Here is a 20,849-nt window from a genome sequence, read left to right as displayed (position 1 = left end):
AAGGTGGGGATTTTTTTTTTTTGAGACAAAAAAAATTTGGGGTAGATTTGGGACTAGACCTAATGTTAGGGGTTTTTTACAAGACAAAAGAAGTTCGGGGCAAATTTGGGACTTAACCTAAAGTTGGGATTCTTTTTCCGAGACAAAAAAAAGATTGGAGCAGATTTGAAACTTGACCTAAAGTTGAGGAATTTTGAGGGAATTAGGCCCCACAAAATGTGATAAACACAAATTCCTTTGGGAAAAAGTGCAACCGCAGAATCTGTTGGAAGTAAAAGAAGAAATAAAAAAAGAGACGGACCCAAGCATGTCTGGCTCATAGCTATCATAAAGAATGATCTTTTTATTACTTCAGGCATTCATGACCAGTTACATAAAGAGCAATTCATTTATTCGGAAGCAATTGTCAATCGAAGCAATCACGTATGGAGAATATAGGGGTAATCCGACGTCTTGGAGGTCAACGCATCCACTTAGCTGTTGTTGAACCAAAACTGCGCCTGGAGGTAGTCAATCACCTTCTTGTCCACTTGGAAGGCCTTGGTGAGAACATCCACTGAAATGGGCGGCTCCGACCCAAAGACTGCATTAGCGATGGTAATGACTCCTGGGTTCTGGCTGCTCAGAGCGGCAAAGGCCAGTGCGGGGGCCTTTCCGATGTTCAGCTGGAAGTGGATGAGACCGATTGGGAACACAAACACATCCCCTTTGTACAAGACTTTGGTGAGGAGTGTTGTTCAATTGGTTGGACGTGACAAAGCCAACAAGCAGTGTGCCCTCAGCTACGACCAGAATCTCGGTCCCACGACGGTGAGTGTGGGGTGGGTTCAGGCCACCAGGGGCGAAGTCAATACGAGCCATGGAAATGCTGAGAGTGTTGAGCCCTGGAAATTGGTCCACAAAAGCAGGAGTGATTTTCGATCCGAGCGGGTTCACCTTATTTCTGGGTATCTGAACCCCTTAAAGAGGAAGTCATCTGCTGTGACTTGTTTTGGGTCCTTGCAAAACTTTCCATTCACAAATACTGCATAGCAAACAGAATTCTTGTTATTGGGCTTGTCTAAGCAGAAACTCTTTTTGGAGCAATTCCTTTAGGATCATTAGAACAGAAATATATGAGTGACGCTATAGCAGAGCTCCAACCTTTGGGATCATTGATGGCCACGCAGAAATCCTGAAGAGGACTCGGGTCGTAGGCAAAAGCGGCAGCAGCTGCCAGGGCAAAGACTAGAAGTCTAATTGGAAGAAGCTTCATTGTGGTTGTGCATTGGAGAGTGTTGACACCTAAATTTTGATTTTTCTTAAATCATTTATCTTGCATAAAAAATGAGAATTAACTTTAGTTCTCACCAAAAATAATTTTCATGCATAACATATTTAATGTTTCTCAATTTTATGTTCACGTATTTACATTAGCATTTGTTCGCATCGGCGGTGCGAGATTGACTTAATTGGATGAGTGATGAACCCGAGCTCACACAAAATTCGGCTGAACCCATTGTTATAGCCAAATTTTTTATAATGACAATTAGTAAAATAAAACTTGGAGGATAATTCAGCATTTTATTATCAAATCTTGAGATTTCTTTGAGAATATCCTTTATCTCAAGATAGGAAATGAAATATTTGCTGGAAGCTCTAAACCTAGCATTATATAAGACTCATGTTCACGTTGAAAAAGGGGAGGCCACCAAAATTCTTATACGGCATTCATTCTCAGAAAAAAAGACAACGGAAGAGAGAGAGAGAATCATTCTTTTTCTTTTCTGCTTGGTGGAAGATTCACGGAGGAGCGAGCCGAGGAAGGTCCACTCATTGCAAGACGTTGGGGGCTATATCACTTCTTGATAAACGGCAAAAGTGGGGATTGAATTCTCGTCCTTCTTGGGGGCGTTTTCTGTCTATGGTCTTCATCCATTGTCTAAGGGACTTCAAGATGGACGGCACATTGAGAGCAGAATGTGATACATGTCCAGAGAGCGAATGTGAAGGGAGAAGCTGATTTCCCCTCCATGATGATCTTCTATAATGACACCAGTTATTGATGTCATATCTTGGTTCTGTGTGTTCATCCAAATTTTATCTCTACTCATATATTCGCATTGTAGTCTTTTTGTTTTGTTTACGAGGAATCCTTGCTCTGGACTTGCAGTGAATTTTTATTAAGCGGACTACCAGATTCGGTGAAATTAGCCATGAGTCCAGCCACACCAAGCTGTCCTTGCCGCCCGTGATGTCCAAGCAGATTGGTCCCTTGGCGTCGAAGTTTGGTCGACGAGCTTGGCGAGAATTCAAATTGGAAAGGCAATTTGGCAAATTTGGAGGGTATAATTTCTTATCTTAAATTGAATATTGTCCTGCCTATTTTTTGTATGTTGCATATTTGAGCGTATCTTGCATAAAAGTGGATATTTTTTCAAAATATAGATTGATTAGGAATCTTTCCTAATCCGCAACTTGTCATATGATCGAGAACGTCCATCTTTAGGATTATTGATGGAATACTCGATTAGACAAGGATTTGGGTTCAATCGTTAATCGTAGGATTACGAATTAAAGATTGACTCAAATATTCGTGAAATATTCCAAAACTTGATTGATATATCCACTTTCTTGTTTGACATTGATTGACATATTCACTTTCCTCATTTGATTTGAATTGTTTGATTGTCATATTTTTTAGAATATATCCGTCATATGATGTAATCTTGAAAATTCTAAAAAATTGCATTCATTCACTTTGCATGTCTGAAAATTGCATCTTTTAAAAAATAACATCATGTAGATATTGCATATCTAATTTTTTATTTAGGTTAGATTGCATACTAGAATAGAAATTGCATGTTTAAACAGAATCTTATGTTTAAAATAATATATCTTCAATATATTGGGGTTTAGGTCAATGTAAACTCTAAAATATACAAGATAAAAATTGTTTTTACATAGTTCTATTTTAGGAAATTAATTCATTCGAAAATAAAAACAAAAATCATTCATTCTTGCCATGTCATCCATGCCATGTCATTATTTCTTGCCATGTCATACTAGGTTGCATTTTAGCTTAAATTGCATATTAGAATTGCATGTCTTCGTTTTAATTAATACACGTGTCACGTAGTTAATTTAATCATGGTCCTACTTGTGCATTCATTTAGTTTGCATGTAATCTAGTTTAGTCTTGCATTTAATCCATGCCATTGCATATAGTGTAGTCTCTCATGCATTCATATAAAAATTGAAAATTAAAAAAAAGAACTATCTTGTGTGGCGCATGCTCCCTTGATTATATTGACTTCTAGATGTTCATTAATTGATTGTACACACGCATGATAACCTTTGTTAGTGACTTAGGTTAAAATCAATTAATGTTGCCTTCTCAAATGATTTTTCATGAAATAAAATGGTACCGAAAGGGCGTTAGAGTAATCTGGCATAATCAAGTCCCCGAAGTCTTAATCTACGGTTCATAGGAATAAAATAGTTCTCCCGCTATTTTATTTAGGTTTCTAATCAACCTACCATAAATGATTAGTGGCGGCTCCAAAATTAAAATACATTGCATGTTAATCAATTGAACCTCAAGTTGCAATTTGGTATGGACTTGGAAGAGTCCGAGTTAGGTTAGTTAAATAATTAACCTAATAATCCATTAGTCTGAAAATTTTCTAAATTTTTAGGTCGCGACAGAGAGTTGGGGCTTTGATGTCTTCTGCTCTTTCGTTGTTTGCTTGAGATAGGAGTGAGATGTCTTGTATGGAGACATTATCCCTTTTCATAGATGATGGTGGTGTTGACCCAGTAGTAAATTTTCTCCGATAAGCAACACTTCCCAGATCTATACCAAGTCTCCAATGGTTGTAGTTTATTTCTTATTCCAGGAGATGAATTGTTCCACAACTGCTAAAACAACATACCTTCTTACTTTGACCCACCCACTTTCCCGGATAAGAAAGAGCATGTTATCCGATATGGAAGTGGACTTCTTCAATCATATTTAAGTATTCGGTTTCCTTCTTTACTGTTTTGATGTCCCGTGGAGATTCAAGTTCATCTGGATTGAGCGCGGGGCCAATACTTCTCTAACTGCACCGTATGATCATATCGATCTGTCAATTGCAAAGGATGTAGGAAGTAGTGCTTTCACATGGATCTCCATCCTCCACTAGGAAAACACTTGCCTGGCTGCCGATTCACTTCTATGGTTATCGTGTTTACTTTCTTATACAAACATGCAGTGTGGTTCACAAATAAAGAGAATATCCAGGACAGATGCCTCGATCGAGAAAACCTCCTAATATATTTTGAAGATGACAAAATTATCCTTAATTTATCTTGAATATAATAGATGGATCTAAGTGTTTTTTTTTTTTGAGGAAGTGAAGTTTGTTGAATCCTCTCAAAAAGTTACTTCATAGATATTACCAAAGTAACAGTGTGAATATCAACATAGCTTACTCGCGGATATTATCAAGCCATTTGATAGCTTCAGATTCTATGTGAGAGCTGAATCTCATCAGATTATGAAGTTCACTTATGGATTTATATATTCAGATCTAACTCCACTGTTGATATATCGTCAAAGCTAGCAATCTGGCTCAAATTTCCCGGTATAAAAAGCATTGCTTGATCTTCAAGCTTAAAGATTATTTTGCGACACAACTCTTCTTGCAAGACATCTTTGATTGATTTCCAGTCATTCCAAGGCAAGCTACCCTACTTAGGAAAACCAAGATTTGTTTGTGTGGGCGACCTATCAACGGAGTTTCTGATTTTATTCCTCAACGACTCCTCAACTTTCTTTGAGTAATCCCGTTGAATGGGTAAATTGGAAGTGGAGAATGATGCTTTGAAAACTATGTAACAAGTAAATTGGAAGTGGTGGAGTATAAAAGGAGACCAAGGTGCTGAAGAGAAAAAGAGGGATCAAGAATCAAAATTTCAAAGTTTAAGAGAGCTTCATACTTGTCTTTGGCAAACTTCAAATTGTAATACTTGAGATGCATTGAAAGAGTGATCGTACGAGATAGTGAGACCTATCAAACTTGAGTATTATCACTTACTTCTATAACCGCTATTGATTGTCTAGTGGAATCCGGTCTGTAGGTTGTCATCGTGGGAGACCGAATGTAGACTTGCACTAAGCCGAAGCACTACAAGTTCTGTTTGCAAATTTCTCTATCTCTCAACTCTTGCTAATTACTTTTGATAGAATCTTGTGCAATGGTGAATATCATTATACCACTAATAATATTCAGACTTTGTTCTCACTGCTTTTTTATAATATTCAACTTGATTGTGTTATTTCCGCAATAATTTATCAAGTTTTGTTAAAATCATATGTTCACCCTCCTTTAGGTGATATTCTAACGTTAAACAGCCCTAGTATCTAGGGAAAACTCCAAATAAGGGCCTCAAGTGCATAATTTTCTCAAAAAAGGCCTAATGTTGTCCTTCTTTCAAATGAGGGCCTCAAGTGGCATAAAAATTTGAAATAAGAGCTCAAAATGGCCATGACTATTTCAAATAAGGGCCTAACCTCGCTGGGCTTCTGGTTGATAAATATTATGGCCGGTCAATGGCATTTTCGTCAAAAATATAAATTTAATATAATTTTAGTTAAATTAAATTAAAACTTAAGAAAACTAAAAGTTAAAAAAATGAAGGGCTGGTGGGAGGGCTGGGCCAACCGCCCCACCGCCAACCAAAGGCGAGGGGTGGCCTTTTTGAGATTAATATGGCCACTTCGGGCTCTTTTTTGAAACAATATTCACTTCAAGCCCTTATTTGATATAATGAGGGCTCTTTGAGCCCTTATTTGAAATAAGATCCAAGGTTCTTATTTGTGAAAATGAGGGCACTTCAAACCCTTTTTTGAAATTTTCATAGTTTTCTATGTCTAGATACTCGTGCTCTAAAATTTGAAAGTGTCATTTAATGTTGAACTAGCCCTATGCATCCATTATAGACTAGAAAATCTGAGAATTTTGTGAAGATTGAATGACTAATTCTCGATGAGAACGCGTTAATTTTCACAAGCAAACAACACAGAGGAATAAATAATTTTTGTGGACTTGGCAGCGATTCAGGCTTCAGCCGCTTCCTGCAGGCCAATCGACTGGGACCAAGTCAAATGACTAACTCCTATAAATGAAGTTGCTAACAGGCAGCAATTCGCATCAATCCTCAACGAAACAAAATTTCCGACACAGCCAAAACCAAGCCCAGAAATTTTTCTGCCATGAAGTTCTTTCCAACATTTGTCCTTTTGGCCTTGGCATCATCGTGTGCCTTTGCCTCTGACCCGAGTCCTCTTCAGGACTTCTGTGTCGCGGTGAACGACCCCAACTCTGCGGTGTTTGTGAATGGGAAGTTCTGCAAGGACCCGAAGCTTGCCATGGCAGATGATTTCTTCTTCACAAAGTTCAGATATCCAGGGAACACATCGAATCAGCTCGGATCCAAAGTCACGACAGCTTTCGTCGACCAATTCCCAGGACTCAACACACTAGGCATCGCCATGGCCCGCCTTGACTTTGCTCCATACGGCCTGAACCCTCCCCACATTCATCCTCGTGGCACGGAGATGCTAGCGGTCATGGAGGGCACGCTCCGCGTCGGTTTCGTGACATCCAACCAATTAAACAACACTCTCTTTACCAAAGTCCTAACCAAAGGAGACGTTTTCGTGTTTCCACAAGGCCTCATTCACTTCCAGCTGAACATTGGACAAACGAATGCACTGGCCTTTGCTTTCTTGAGCAGCCAGAACCCGGGACTCATAACAATCGCGAATTCAGTCTTTGCGTCAAATCCGCCGATCAATGTCGATGTCCTCACAAAGGCTTTCCAAGTGGACAACAAACTGATCAACTATCTCCAAGAGCAGAACTGGTTTGACAACCATTAGTCAGTTGTTCACAAGAACAATTACGTTTGTTCATTAACGTGTACAATTGGATACTTGTGCATGTACAATTGCTTGTTTATTGAGAAGAAACTCTATATCACATTGAGAAGCTTACATTAAGTATGAGCAGTGAATTTTCATTTTGCATCTTATCATCAAAAGGGCATAAGTGGTATTTTATTTTAAATTCCGGATCTATTTTGTAGTAATTCGCCAAAAAAAGACTTCACATATATTTAGAGGGCCAAATTTTTGGATTGGTTTGGATTTTTCATTCGACACAATATTTAGCTAATTGAACTTTAATTGATAACAAGGAAACGGCCACAAATGACCCCGGACTATCCTTATTGTCACATATTTACCCTAAACTTTTCTTTAAGACATCAAAATTCCCAAACTTGTACAAGTGTGACCCATTTACCCTCTGTCAAGGTACCATCAACGAACACAATTAAAAATTTGCCTAAATGGACTGCTAAAAACAAATGTTGTGGACATAAAAACGATGCGGCTTAAGTGAGATAAAATCTGCCCACGTGGCTTAAGTGTAATAAAAATGACGTCTTTTTGGCTGGAAAATCCTTTGATGGAGTCTTGATATAGGGTAAATATATTACAAGGTACATGTTTGAGGGTTTTGAAGTTACAAAAAAGTGTGACATAGTGGGTATTATTTGAGATTTTGTCGTCACAAAAAAAAAAGTTATGGAAAGATGTGTCACCGTGGACATAATTTGAGATTTTTTGTTTCTCTTTTCCCTCGATAATATAACATATTCAGGAATATCAAAACGACACCCCTGAATGGAAATGAACTTAAACGACGTAAGAATTTTTAAAATATGGCGTGACTCGAGTATAATTATGTACACAATTCAAGCACCTGCAAGTCTGGCATTCAAGATAAAAAAAAAATGACAGGAGCAATTTTCTAATCTTAAAAGTCAATTTTGTTAAGTACCATTCCTAACTAATTAAATGGGCCGCCAATTGGGCTGAAAATTAAGGCGCTCTCCATTTTACCCTTCTCTGTTGACATTACTAATTTCGTGACTAATTACATCTAATTAAATCAACAATCGATATAAAAAATGTCCGAAGTCTAAACATACAACTCGTAAAGCATCATTCTCCTCTATAAAATTTAATAGTAAATCGTAGGAAAAAGATCGAGAGAAATTCGCCGTCTTCTTCATCATTTACCCTTCTTTGTCGACATTATGTTCAACGAGGCATGATGTGCATCTATCGCCTCCATGGCCACTCAAGGAATTGATTTCCTTTACTTGTTGCACTTGCATTCAAACTATATGAAGAGCTTCGAGGACTATTGTGCATACCTCGATGACGGGTGCGCTGACAATCGAGTGGATATCTGTCGCATTATTGAGAAGGAAGGATAATGATATATAAAATTAAATTTTCTTTGATTGATCTTGCCCTGTTCATTTTTTTTTTTTTTTTTGTGTTCTTTGTTTACGATCTTTAGTTTGATTGTTGATCACATGTCACATGCCACATAGACTGCAATGTCATTCAGTAAGTTTTTATTAAAGTTTGGTAAGTATAACATTACTCATAGTTATTTTATTTTATTTTATTTTTGAGTGCTCACGATTACATACCAATCCATGCAAATGGAGACAACAGATAATACAAACTCTATTATGAAATATGATAAAACACAAATTTCCTTGGGAGAAAGTGCCACCACATAATCATAATCCATTGGAAGTAAAAGAACAAATCAATTAAGCATCAACCGAAGCATGCCCGGCTCAAATCTATCCTAAAGAATGATGGTTTATTACTTCAGACATTCATGATCAGTTACATAAAGAGCAATTCCTTATTGAGAAGCGACCATCAATCTAAGCAATCACGTATGGAGAATATAACGGTAATCCTATGTCTTGGAGGTCAATGTATCCACTTTAGTTGTTGTCGTACCAAAACTGCGCTTGGAGGTAGTCAATCACCTTCTTGTCCACTTGGAAGGCCTTGGTGAGAACATCCACCGAAATGGGTGGCTTCGATCCGAAGACTGCATTAGCGATGGTAATGACTCCTGGGTTCTGGCTGCTCAGAGAGGCAAAGGCCAGTGCGGGGGCCTTTCCGATGTTCAGCTGGAAGTGGATGAGACTGATTGGGAACACAAACACATCCCCTTTGTACAAGACTTTGGTGAGCAGAGTGTTGTTCAATTGGTTGGACGTGACGAAGCCGACAAGCAGTGTGCCCTCAGCTACGACCAGAATCTCGGTCCCACGTGGGTGAGTGTGGGGAGGGTTCAGGCCACCTGGAGCGAAGTCGATACGAGCCATGGAAATGCTGAGAGTGTTGAGCCCTGGAAATTGGTCCACAAAAGCAGGAGTGACTTTCGATCCAAGCGGGTTCGAGGTATTCCCCGGGTATCTGAACCCCTTAAAGAGGAAGTCATCTGCTATGACTTGTTTTGGGTCCTTGCAAAACTTTCCATTCACAAATACTGCATAACAAACAGAATTCTTGTTATTAGGCTTGTCCAAGCAGAAACTCTTTTTGGAGCAATTCCTTTAGGATCATTAGAACAGAAATCTATGAGTGACGCTAGAGCAGAGCTCCAACCTTCGGGATCATTGGTGGCCACGCAGAAATCCTGGAGTGGACTCGGGTCATAGGCAAAAGCGGCGACAGCTGCCAGAGCAAAGACGAGAAGGCTAATTGGGAGAAGCTTCATCGTGGTTGTGCGCCGTAGGTTTGGGGCTTTGATATCTTCCTCTGTTGTTCGCTTGAGATAGAAGCGAGATGTCTCGAATGGAGACATTATCCCTTTTTATAGATGATGGTGGTTTTGACCCAGTACTAAATTTTCTCTGACAAGCAACCTTTCCCAGATCCATACCAAGTCTCCTATGTGGTAGTTAATTTCTTATTCCGAGAGAGGAATTATTCCACAACTGCTACAATAGAATGCCGCTCACTTTGACCTATCCTCTTTCCAAGAAAAGGAAAAGTATGTCATCTGATATGTAAGTGGGACTTCTTCAATCCTATTTAAATCGCCGGTTTCCTTCTATAATGTCTCGAAGCCATGCGCGATCCAAGTTCTGCTGGATTGAGCAAGGGCCTGTTCTTCTTGAGGCGATCATATGTTCAAATATTGTGTTGGCAATTGAACATAGATGCAGGAACCTGTGTTTTCACATGCATCTCCATCTTCCACAAGGAAAACACTTGCCAAGCTGCCGATTCACTTCCTATAAATGTCAAGTTCCCTTTCTTCTACGAAAATGTAGGGTGTTCACACATAAAGAAAATATCCGCAAATAATGAGTTCCCCCTGTGTGGGCTACATTAAGGAAAAAAAAGACACCTCAAGTGCTAATATTTGTGTTCGATATTCACTTTAGTGTCAATTTTTTTTTTTGGATCAATTAAGTGCTAATTTTTTTTAAAAATGATTATTTAAGTGCCAACTCGGGTGAGGTCGCCAGAATTTCTTGCTATTGGCATTAAAGTGATCGTTTTTTCTCCGTGGCACTAAAGTGATCTTTTTTGAATCACTCAAGTGTCAATTTTTTTTTTTAAAAAAATGATTATTTAAGTGCCAACCCTAGTGAGATAGCCGGAATTTCTCGTCGTTGGTACTAAAGTGACCGTTTTTTCTCCGATTTGGCACTTAAGTGATTAAAAAAAAAATATTGGCATCCAAGTGAACGCTGTACGCAAATATTAACACTTGATGTGTCCTTATGCCCCACATTAAGTGAGATTGATCATATTTAAATCTTTGGTTTCCTTGTATATTGTTTTGATGTCCTGCGCCATTCAAGTTTAGTTGGATTGAGCAAGGGCCAGTTCTTCTCGTGGCGCATCATATGGTCATATCGAGTTGTCAATTCAAGATGATGTAGGAACACTTACCAAGTTGCCGAATTGGTACAAATGGAATGAAATCAAACTTTGAGGTGTGGATTCATTTTCTTTGAGGAATTATTTTCCCCACGACATTGCTAATGGTTACTAGCAAATGTCCTTCGGCATACAATGAAATCTCCACCGAGAATATTAGTTAGTAATTCTAATATTTCTCCAAGAACTCTCAAAGGGAAACAATTGAAAAAGATAACTGTATATCTTTGAAAAGAAATGAAAATGGAAGTTGGTGTTATGAATTGGACGGACACATTCAATAATTTATAGCGAAAATCTTTGAACATACACGACCTTTCAAATTTGAACAATTATGTCAGGATATATACAACCTTTTGGAAAAGTACACTAAAAGTGCCATAACTTGTGTACGGCGTTCACTTAAGTGCCATAAATTTTAAAAATCGTTCACTTGAGTGCTACGTCGGAGCAAAATCGTTCACTTGAGTGCCACAGTAACTTTTCCGGCGTGCCACGTCAGCTTTCCGGCGTCTACAGTAACTTTTCCGGTTGCCACATCAGCTTTTCCGGCTGCCACGTCAACATGGCACTTAAGTGAACGATTTTTAAAAGTTATGGCACTTAAGTAAACGTTTTGAAAGTTATGGCACTCAAGTGAACGCCATACAAAAGTTATGGCACTTCTAGTGTACTTTTCCCACAACCTTTTGAAGGTTGCATCCTCTTGAAATAACCGCGAATAAGTAAGTGCCAATTGGAAGAAGACACTCCTTCATTTTGAAGAAGTAAAAATTTGAAATTAAATAACAAAAATAATTGTAACTCGTTTGTGAATAGCCAACTTTTTTGCTAGGACATCACGGTTATTTTATTACTATTAAATTTGAAAGTATAAAACAATAAAAATAGTTGTACCTCCTTTGTGAACAACGACACTATTTTGCTAGGAAATAACAGTTATTTTATTACATAAAAAATCCATAATTGTTGATTAGTGTCAAATTGAGTCCATGGCGCACTTATTCTTTTCGATGTGAGACAAGGCACCTCTTAGTTTGTTTTACAAAAAATATCAATGATCTCCCACTTTGTTTGTATAGCAAAATCACAAAATAAAATTTTAAAAATATACAGCCAAATTTCCATAAGATTAATATAAAGGTCTCTTTTGATTAAACATTTAGTTAGTGCAACTATCTCAAAATTCTATAAAAGTTTAAGTAGTTGTAGCTTTAAACTTATTACTTTAAATAATAGAATCGAATATACCACACATTTGCTAGTCTCTTGTTTCAACAAGAAGTTCCGTAATTTGCTATGTGTTGACACCTAAATTTTGATTTTTCTTAAATTATTTTCACAAAAATGAGAATTAGCTTTGATTCTCACAAAAAAAAAATTAGTTTTCATGTATTGCTATATAACTTAAGCATGCATTGCATTTGTGTTATTTCGCGCCGATGACAGGATTTGGATTCGAATTGACATGCGGAAGACCGGAGCCCATATTCCATAATTCGGCCATCATAAGGGAGCAAGTGTCAAAAATCACAAGGCCTTAGGGTCTAATTTTCAGTCCACTAAATTTTGATTTCGAAAAGGCCTTTTAATTAAAGTTTACTAATCAAAATAAGGCCAAAACTTAAGCCCGCATTATCAGATTTTGACCTAGGGTTTCTCTATATAAACATGGCTAGGTCACATGAAAGAGGGGGGCTTCATTCAGATTTTTTTTCACGCCACAAGAGGGAGCTTCTTCGCTCTCATCTTCATCGAAGGAGGGCCAATTCACAACGTCAGACACAGCCACGGAAGAGAGAGAGAGAGAGAGAGAGAGGCGCACGTTCTCATAAAAAGGAAGAGAAAAAAGTCCAAAGGGGTTGTTCAATTTATAAGATCAATTGTTTTCTTCTGGAATTTGCCTTTTGATCAACAGTTACTGAGAGTGATGCTTCATCATCGATCAGTGAGTTGTTATTGCTTTATTTGTTGCTTCCCTCTTGCTCGTGTCTTTAATCTTGCAGGCCACCGAGATTGACTTGTGCACTATTGATTGAGTCTTATCAAAATTGATACCATTGACTCAACAAGCCTTGTTCGTGAGTTCATCCGCAAGTGAACCTGAGGATTTCAAGCGGTGGATTATTTTTTTTTATTAATTTGATCCAAACTTTAACAATGATACTTGGGGTTTCGTAATTCCACTTTGTACAGGCAAAAGAGCATTCTTCGGTAGAGGGAGATCGTGGGTCCCAACTATCGTCTTCTCCGAAAGCTGAATCTCCACGAAGTCCACGAACAATTAGTCTCAACGAAGACTCCCAGCCAATGTTCTGCCACTATCCAACCCTTATCAAGGTTGATCAGGCCCTGTTTTCTTGATATTTGTGGATCTAATGTTGTTATTACTTGTGATAGATCATTCGGGAGTGGTTTGGTAGCAAACCGAACTCAAAAAGTGCCATTTCGGACGAAGTTTCCAGACTTGCGTGTACAGGAATTTGGTTGGAAAAAGGTTATTCGCGCTCAAAGTTGCTGTCACGAAACAAGCCCTTACCGCCCTTAGCGAAGCTACTAGGCGTGCGAGAACTCCAGTCGATCGGTCCCCTTTTCGATTTTGGTGCGCAATCTTTGAACAAAGTTCGAATAAGGAAATCGCAATCGCAAGATAAGGTAAAATTCTATCCCTTGAATGTTAAGATTATCTTGTTTTCCTAATTTGATTTGTTCGAGCATATCTACAAGAACATTTGTTGCCTAATCACGCAAGTTTGAAGTTTCTGAATAAATATTGAGATATCATGCTTATCTTTTTCGAATTCGTGGCATATCTCGTGGTGATTTGATTTTGAGGAATCTTAAAGATATCGGCATATTCTCGAATTTTAAGTATATCTTCAATCAAACTTAAGGTTTTTTTAGAAATATTGAACATATCTTTTTGAATTGGGATATTTATAAAAAATATTTCATTTCAAATCTCAAGGGATAATTTTCCTAATTTAAAAGATGTGAATCTTTTGCGGATAGGGGCTTATCCCCTTTAGAATTTCGGCACCTATCTTTAGTTGGCCGACAATTTATCTTTTTTCTTTTTTTAAATTTGAATATTTTTAAACAAACATGCCTATAATATATGCTCCTCTCGTGCCTTGTCCCGTCGGAAAATTAAATCACACGCCACATTCATGATCTTATGGAATGGGATGGTGATTTAAATATAGAAATTCGTATTCTGCCCTTTGGCGAGAAGGGACGTTGTATTTCTATATATTTATCCGCATACTGGCTCGAATCATTGAGGATGTAGCGGATAAAATCTCGCTCCGGCCCGGATCTTCGGGAATGAGAAGATTTATCGGAAAATCGGATTTAAAGGTATATTATAGGCATTTTTGTTTAATTTTGTTCAAATTCATCCGTTTCAAATCAAAAATTCAAAAAAATAAAAAAATGGAAAATCTGAAAATTAAAAAAAGGGAGATCAAAATCACAAATCATCAATCAGGAAAAGGCATTTTTATGAAATTTGGTACCGAAAGGGTGTTAATTAAAAATTAACATAATCAAGTCCCCGAACCCTAAACCTCTGGTCAGCAAAAAATAAAGTATTCACCCGTACTTTATTTAGGTATCTAATCTACCTACCAAAAATGATTAGTGGCGGCTCCTAAATTAAAAATCAAACCTAAGTTGCAAATTGGTAGGGCTTGGGAGAGTCCGTATTAGGTTAGTCAATTCATCTAATTAACCTAATAATCCATTAACCTAAAAATTTATTTTTAGGTCGCGACACTATGCTATCATGGCATTGTGTTTGTTCCTATTTCATGAGTTATCTTTCGTAAGAACAGTACTATTTCTCAGCTCATCTTGGTGAAGTATTTACCACATTTTTCTATTACTATTAAACACATTACTAATTTGTATTATTTGTCATTGAGAGTATAACTCAGCCTTTAATAACGTAACATACGATACTGACTTCTCATGTTCGGGCTAGCGTCAGTATCAAACAGTCATTTTAGTAACTTGTTTTTACCCATTAAACCTTATGACTAGTGTTATACTAGTATTATGTAGGGTTATCATTACTATTGATTTTGGTCAAATGATTTCAGCCCCATTTCTTTTGAGGTCATCTTTACCACATCCCCTGGTAGAGCGTTTGTAAAGGGATCGACCATATTCTTGCTTGACCTCACATAGACAATTGTTATGCTACCATTTTGAACTAATTGTCTCACGTACTTATGTTTTTGACTGATATGTCTAGACTTACCATTATAAGTGCTATTTTATGCCCTTGCCAAAGTAGTCTAACTATCATAGTGAATGAAATAGGAGGCATAGAACTAGGCCATAATTTGTTGTTCAACGTTAAATTTCTTATCTATTGAGCATCTTTACCAGTTGCGGCCAAAGCAATTAATTCATATTCCACTGTTGAGTGAGTTATGCATGTTTATTTCTTGCTCGTTCATGATGTAGCACATCCACCTGACACGAAGATCTATCCAAAAATGGAATTTTTGTCTCCCACACTTATAATCCAACTAGTGTCGTTGTACCCTTCTAATACAAGCATATAATTTTTATAGAACAGTCCCTAATTTTTTGTTCTCTTAATATAACCAAAAAAAACTGGTGGTAGCATTCTAATATTCTATACTTGGATTTCTAGTATATCTACTCAACTTGCACATGGAAAATGTAATATCATGTCTAGTACAATTGCATCACACACATCAAAGACCCTATAGCACTTGCATGTTCAAGTTATGCTATTGCTATACTAGTATTACAATTTAATTTGATACTGAAATCAAATGGAGTACTCATTTCTATGGAATCAAGATGTTTAAATTTATTTAATATCATTTTAACGTAATCACTTTAGCTCAAAGAGTGAACCCCATTATGTTTTTTAACTTCGCCCAAATATTTCATTTCAAATATGAAAGTTAGATATTTCTTAGTTTCAATGATTCCAGTCATATTGTTTCCAAAATTAAGCATATCGTTAAGATAGCTCACAAAGGTATTAGCTTACTGAGTTACCAACATTTAACAAAATCTAGGCATCGACCTTTTTGATCATCCCAACATTTGCATGGCCTGATCGAATGGATTGATCCCTCTTAGTAATATCCTCGGTTGATGCATGAGACCTTGTCAATGTGGATCCGATCGTGGACTCGCTAGTCGGGTTTCGTTCGATTGCATCGTGGGTCTTGCCTATGTCCGACCTACATTGCTCCCCATTTCCCGTAACTCTCAATAGCTATCACCATAATCAATGGAGCGTAATTAAGTGATCCGACGAAAAGTTTTGGCACCAAAATCAATGTCGTACGAAATTTATAACATTTTTATGTCCTTTCCATATTCAAAAGATATGAAGATCATGAAGAATTGTCGTGCATACTTCAATGACAAAGTGGGATAATGGTCGAGCGAACATCTGTTGCAATATTGGAAAGAACGGGTAACCATATATGATTGATCTTGCCATGTTTATGTTTTTCTTTTTCTTTTTAAAATTTTTTGTTTGGTTGCTCAATCTATGACACCCCAAAACTTAGGACCAGTTCAAGCTTGGGTTCGGACCAATTACAGATAGTTGCTAGATGTTCGGATAGCCACCATAGAATAAAGAATTGCCCCCGATACTATGCTATTGATTGAGGGTCGATTGTGTGGCGACCTTAAATCAAACATGGATCGATTATGATCAACCTCACCTAGCTGTGAAAAGACCATAAGATCACCCCGAATTCAACCAGGGATTGATCCATAGGATAATTTGCAAGCTGACATCGGTCGACAACTAAACTAGCCATGGGTTTGATGAAGGTCTATTTATATCAGAATCTCGTACCAACCACACACTAGTCAAGGATTAGCCATCCTGGACTATGTGATGTGCTGCTGGAGGACTACGGATCGAGATGAACCAATTCTGCATCAATTTGAATTGATCATGTGAGGGAAGCTCGATAGTGTTTGATTATGTTGTCGGTTTACGAATGGGTAATTCCAACCCTAAATTGAGATAAAATTTTGGTGGCTCTCGACTCGATAGACAACTAGACAAGTGCTGGAGTGCGTCAAACCGTGGGTTGGGTGGCGCCTCTGGACATGATTACAAGTGAGTCGATTTCATTTGGAAAAATAGATAGTCCGACATTTAGCTTGTTAGGCCCCTAAAGCAGAGAATTGCATAGATATCTTGAAAGCTTGGTAAGCTACACCTCCGAAATCTTAGAGTAATGAATAACAGGTTGAATGTTAGATGACCTTACCCATTTAAATAGAATGCCCAAATTGCCATTAGCGTTAGTTATGTTTGGCATCTATAGAATAGAAATGGAAACCTATGACACACTCGATTGGGTGACATCAAGGTGTACTCAGATTTACGTATTAAATCTCTATTTTAAATGTAAAATGAAATAAAAGAAATGATCTTTTGATGTATAATAGGCATGTAACCTATAGAGAAAAAGAGATGTGAAATTCAATTAAAAAAATATGTCGTCAATAGGAGCTAAATGTTATAGGATTATAGGATAGCCCAATGGACAAGCTAAAAATAAGACACGTAGCGTCTAAATTATTGTTAATTAAATTAAATGTAAAATATTGGCATGGAGAACAAGAAATGACATCTAGAATATTCTCAAGGGAATTAAATAAAAAAAATACAATTGGCTTGGAGAGCAAGTTAGCATATAGAGACAAAATAGGCTTAGAAAATAAGTTGGAATAAGAAAACAACATGTGGAAAGAGCATAAGACGAATCTGACTTGGGAAACAAGTAAAAAATATAAGACAAATAAAATAGAAATATAATATAATATAATTTTTGGCTTGAGGAACAAGCCAAGCATATAAGATAAAATTGAATTAAAAAAAGTAACCTAGGATCTTTAGATACTGTAGGCTAGCCATGTGGCAAAATCAAATGGTATATCTAGAATATCCTATGCCAGTAAATTTTTTAGAAAAGATAAAAGAAATTAATATTACTATAATTATTAGATATAAATAAGAAAAATAAATATAATAATAATGAAACATACCCTATAATGGGCGTGCGTTTTGGAGAAGTTTCTAGAGTTTAAATTGTCTTAAGTGGCATAATAAAAGGATGACACATAGTAAAACTTGGAGAAGAAGCTGGCATAAAAAGACAAATATGACTTAGGGAACAAGTCAAGCAAATAAAATGAAAATATCGAATTTTAGCTTGGGGAATAAGCCAAGGGAAGACTCCAATGAGTTGATGCCATATGGAAAGTATATAAGAACAAATCTGACTTGCGGAGCAAGTCAAGAAAGGCCATAAATAGCACCAATGCACTTAGGATTTAGGCCATCACCTCGCTCCCTCTCCCTCTCTCTAGCTGAACACTCTCTTTCTCACTCCCTCATTTTTCGGCCACCAAGCACCACCACAAGCCGCTGTCATCGAATCGTCTTTGGAGACGCCATGCATATGGTCGGCCAATCTTTTTATTTTACGGTTATCTACTAGAGGTAAGTGATATCTAACTCTTATCTTGGCCGTAAAGGGCTTAAGTACACCTCAAGTGCCATAAGTTGTGTACGGCGCTCACTTTAGTGCCAAAAATTTCAAATCGATCACTTTAGTGCTAAGTTTTTGTAACTTCGATCACTTAAGTGCCAACTTCTTTTAAAAATGATCACTTTAGTGCCAGAGCTGATGTGACTTGCCGAAAATTGGCTTAAGTACACCACAAGTGCCATAAGTTGTGTACGGCGCTCACTTTAGTGCCAAAACTTTCAAATCGATCACTTTAGTGCTAAGTTTTTGTAACTTCGATCACTTCAGTGCCAACTTCTTTTAAAAACGATCACTTTAGTGCCAAAGGCGACGTGGCTTGTCGAAAATTCGACACGTGTTATTTTTTATTAATATTTGAGATGACGTGGCTCGATGAATTTGATACTAAAGTGATCGTTTTTAAAAGAAGTTGGCACTTAAGTGATCGAAGTTACAAAAACTTAGCACTAAAGTGGTCGTTTTGAAAGTTTTGGCACTGAAGTGATCGAAGTTACAAAAATTTAGCACTAAAGTGATCGATTTGAAAGTTTTGGCACTAAAGTGAGCGCCGTACACAACTTATGGCACTTGGGATGTACTTAAGCCCCGAAAATTCGACACGTGGTATTTTTTTTATTAATATTTGAAATGACGTGGCTCGGTAAATTTGGCACTAAAGTAATCGTTTTTTAAAAAATATTGGCACTCAAATGATCATTTTTAAAAAAAAGTTGGTACTTAAGTGATCGTTTTGAAAGTTTTGGCACTGAAGTGATCGAAGTTACAAAAACTTAACACTAAAGTGATCGATTTGAAAGTTTTGGCACTAAAGTGAGCGCCGTACACAACTTATGGCACTTGAGGTGTACTTAAGCCGCCGTAAAGCTTTAGCTATTCTAATGCTTGCTTGAAAAGTATATGATATGTTGGTCAAGGACTAAGTGCCACACGATGACGTGTGTCTCGTGGGGGCTACCTCTTGAACCTTGGACCATTGTGATGCATGCTCTCCTTGGTCTTGCTACCTTTGGTGGTGAGATTATATGATATGATATGTTATGTTATGTTATGTTATGTTATATGCCTCATTCGCAAGGATGAGAGGACCTTGCGCATATATGAAAAGGGTGGATCTACATGACATGATATGATAAGATATGTGTACACACCTCATCCGCAAGGGTGAGAAGGCCTTAAAAGGTGCGCAATATGATATGAAAAGTGGAGATGTTATGCATATATGAAAAGGAATCAGAAGCGATTCATATATGATATGATTGCTTGCATTATGAATTGTACCTCTAGCTTGCTTTCTATATTTGGTTTAGATATTCGCTATCTGAGATAGTTGTATCTCACTCCTTATCTTTTCAGATTTGTAGGTAATGGTAAATCCCCGTCCTCGTTTCGGTATTATTATGTCAGTAGAAGCTTATTGTATTAATGTTGTGGCTGTGAAATAAGAAGTAACTCTTAGACGCTACATGACTACCGTATCGGTGGACGAAGGTTACGACATGTAAATTAAAAAGCAAAGCGAAGATGAAGCTCTTTTGATTGAGCAAAAGTGTAGCATGAAGATGGATGGCGTGTATCTCAGGAGATCGATCTACATGGAGGAGTTTCTGGAAGTCGAAGGCAACTTTTTGGGACATTTTACCACCACGAAGTAGAGAACCTAAATGGAGCCATGTTATGATGCATATATATGTTGTAGATCGATATAGTTTGATGTAAATGATATGGACAGATGAAGCATATTATTACTCATAAGTGTTTCTCCTAGATTTTTAACTAATCGAAAGCTTAAAATGAAATTGTTTCCGCATGCAAATCATTGATAAGAGTGAAAACAATTAAGGGTCGATTTTGAGGACGGTATACCCGGGACACCATATGTCCTCCCCCGCAACGTCGCAATTTTATGTTCCTCATACGGTCTCGATTTATGAACGGCGTAAAGCCATAGTGCTTTTGGAGGGATTCAAGAGACCGAGAGCTCTAAAGGGGCCTTCGCCTCCTATGACGGGTACTCGGGTCGGGTCAGGGGCATCACACGCTCCATATGTATTTGAGGACATGGTGCATGCCACATAGGCTGCCTAGTCATTTAGTTAGTTTTTATTAAAGTTTTGCCTGAATTTCCCAACAAATCCCTAACGTTTGGTCCAATTGCATTATTGCTCCAAGCTTTTTTTTTTTTTTTTGTCTAAAAAATTTCCGACTTTCACTTTAGCGGGTCCAAAATGGTCATTAATTTCTTCAAAATTATCGACATTAGGGTCAAATTATTTGAACATGTGTTTTCATTGATATCTTCACCTTCGTATGAAACAACAATAATCTTCACATGTGGATAATCATGAATAAACTAGTGGGTGGATTTGAAAGTAAAGTGAAAGTTGGGCATTTTTTTAACACAGAAAAAGTTCGAGTGGGGATATTTTGTAGACAAAGAAAAATTGAGGCAAAATTAGGATCGGATCTAAAAT

The 20,849-nt window shown here is 37.4% G+C and overlaps 2 protein-coding genes and 1 pseudogene across 4 annotated transcripts; 1 reads left to right on the top strand and 2 right to left on the bottom strand.

The window, feature by feature from the left end:
- Positions 1–323: 323 nt before the first annotated feature.
- Positions 324–1,255, bottom strand: LOC125315094 (annotated as a pseudogene).
- Positions 1,256–3,851: 2,596 nt separating this feature from the next.
- On the top strand, positions 3,852–6,907 carry LOC125315084 (germin-like protein subfamily 1 member 14). Of its 2 annotated transcripts, XM_048279070.1 has the most exons (2): positions 3,852–3,871; positions 6,256–6,907. In XM_048279070.1, exons 1-2 carry the CDS (start codon positions 3,852–3,854, stop codon positions 6,905–6,907), a joined length of 672 nt encoding a protein of 223 aa, XP_048135027.1. The 2 variants fall into 2 exon arrangements, with proteins under 2 accessions (XP_048135027.1, XP_048135028.1); XM_048279071.1 differs by lacking the exon at positions 3,852–3,871 and having other exon boundaries at positions 6,239–6,907.
- A 1,873-nt stretch (positions 6,908–8,780) lies between these two features.
- On the bottom strand, positions 8,781–9,629 carry LOC125315080 (germin-like protein subfamily 1 member 7). Of its 2 annotated transcripts, none has more exons than XM_048279054.1 (2): positions 9,512–9,629; positions 8,781–9,398 (listed from the first exon to the last, which is right to left on the bottom strand). In XM_048279054.1, exons 1-2 carry the CDS (start codon positions 9,627–9,629, stop codon positions 8,845–8,847), a joined length of 672 nt encoding a protein of 223 aa, XP_048135011.1. In that variant the 3' UTR covers positions 8,781–8,844. The 2 variants fall into 2 exon arrangements, with proteins under 2 accessions (XP_048135011.1, XP_048135012.1); XM_048279055.1 differs by having other exon boundaries at positions 9,518–9,629.
- Positions 9,630–20,849: the final 11,220 nt, after the last annotated feature.

This window comes from Rhodamnia argentea, chromosome 5, assembly GCF_020921035.1.
Source record: "Rhodamnia argentea isolate NSW1041297 chromosome 5, ASM2092103v1, whole genome shotgun sequence".
NCBI lineage: Eukaryota > Viridiplantae > Streptophyta > Magnoliopsida > Myrtales > Myrtaceae > Rhodamnia > Rhodamnia argentea.
Note: the sequence above shows the minus strand (reverse complement) of the source record. Positions and strands in the feature narration are given on the sequence as shown.

Bases quoted from the DNA above. Each gene is read 5' to 3' on its own strand.
- LOC125315084 (XM_048279070.1), top strand. From the start codon at position 3,852: ATGGTTGTAGTTTATTTCTT. The intron at 3,872-6,255 runs ATTCCAGGAGAT...GTTCTTTCCAAC, and splicing joins ATGGTTGTAGTTTATTTCTT to ATTTGTCCTTTTGGCCTTGG.
- LOC125315080 (XM_048279054.1), bottom strand. From the start codon at position 9,629: ATGAAGCTTCTCCCAATTAGCCTTCTCGTCTTTGCTCTGGCAGCTGTC. The intron at 9,399-9,511 runs GCTCTGCTCTAG...TTTGTTATGCAG, and splicing joins CAATGATCCCGAAGGTTGGA to TATTTGTGAATGGAAAGTTT.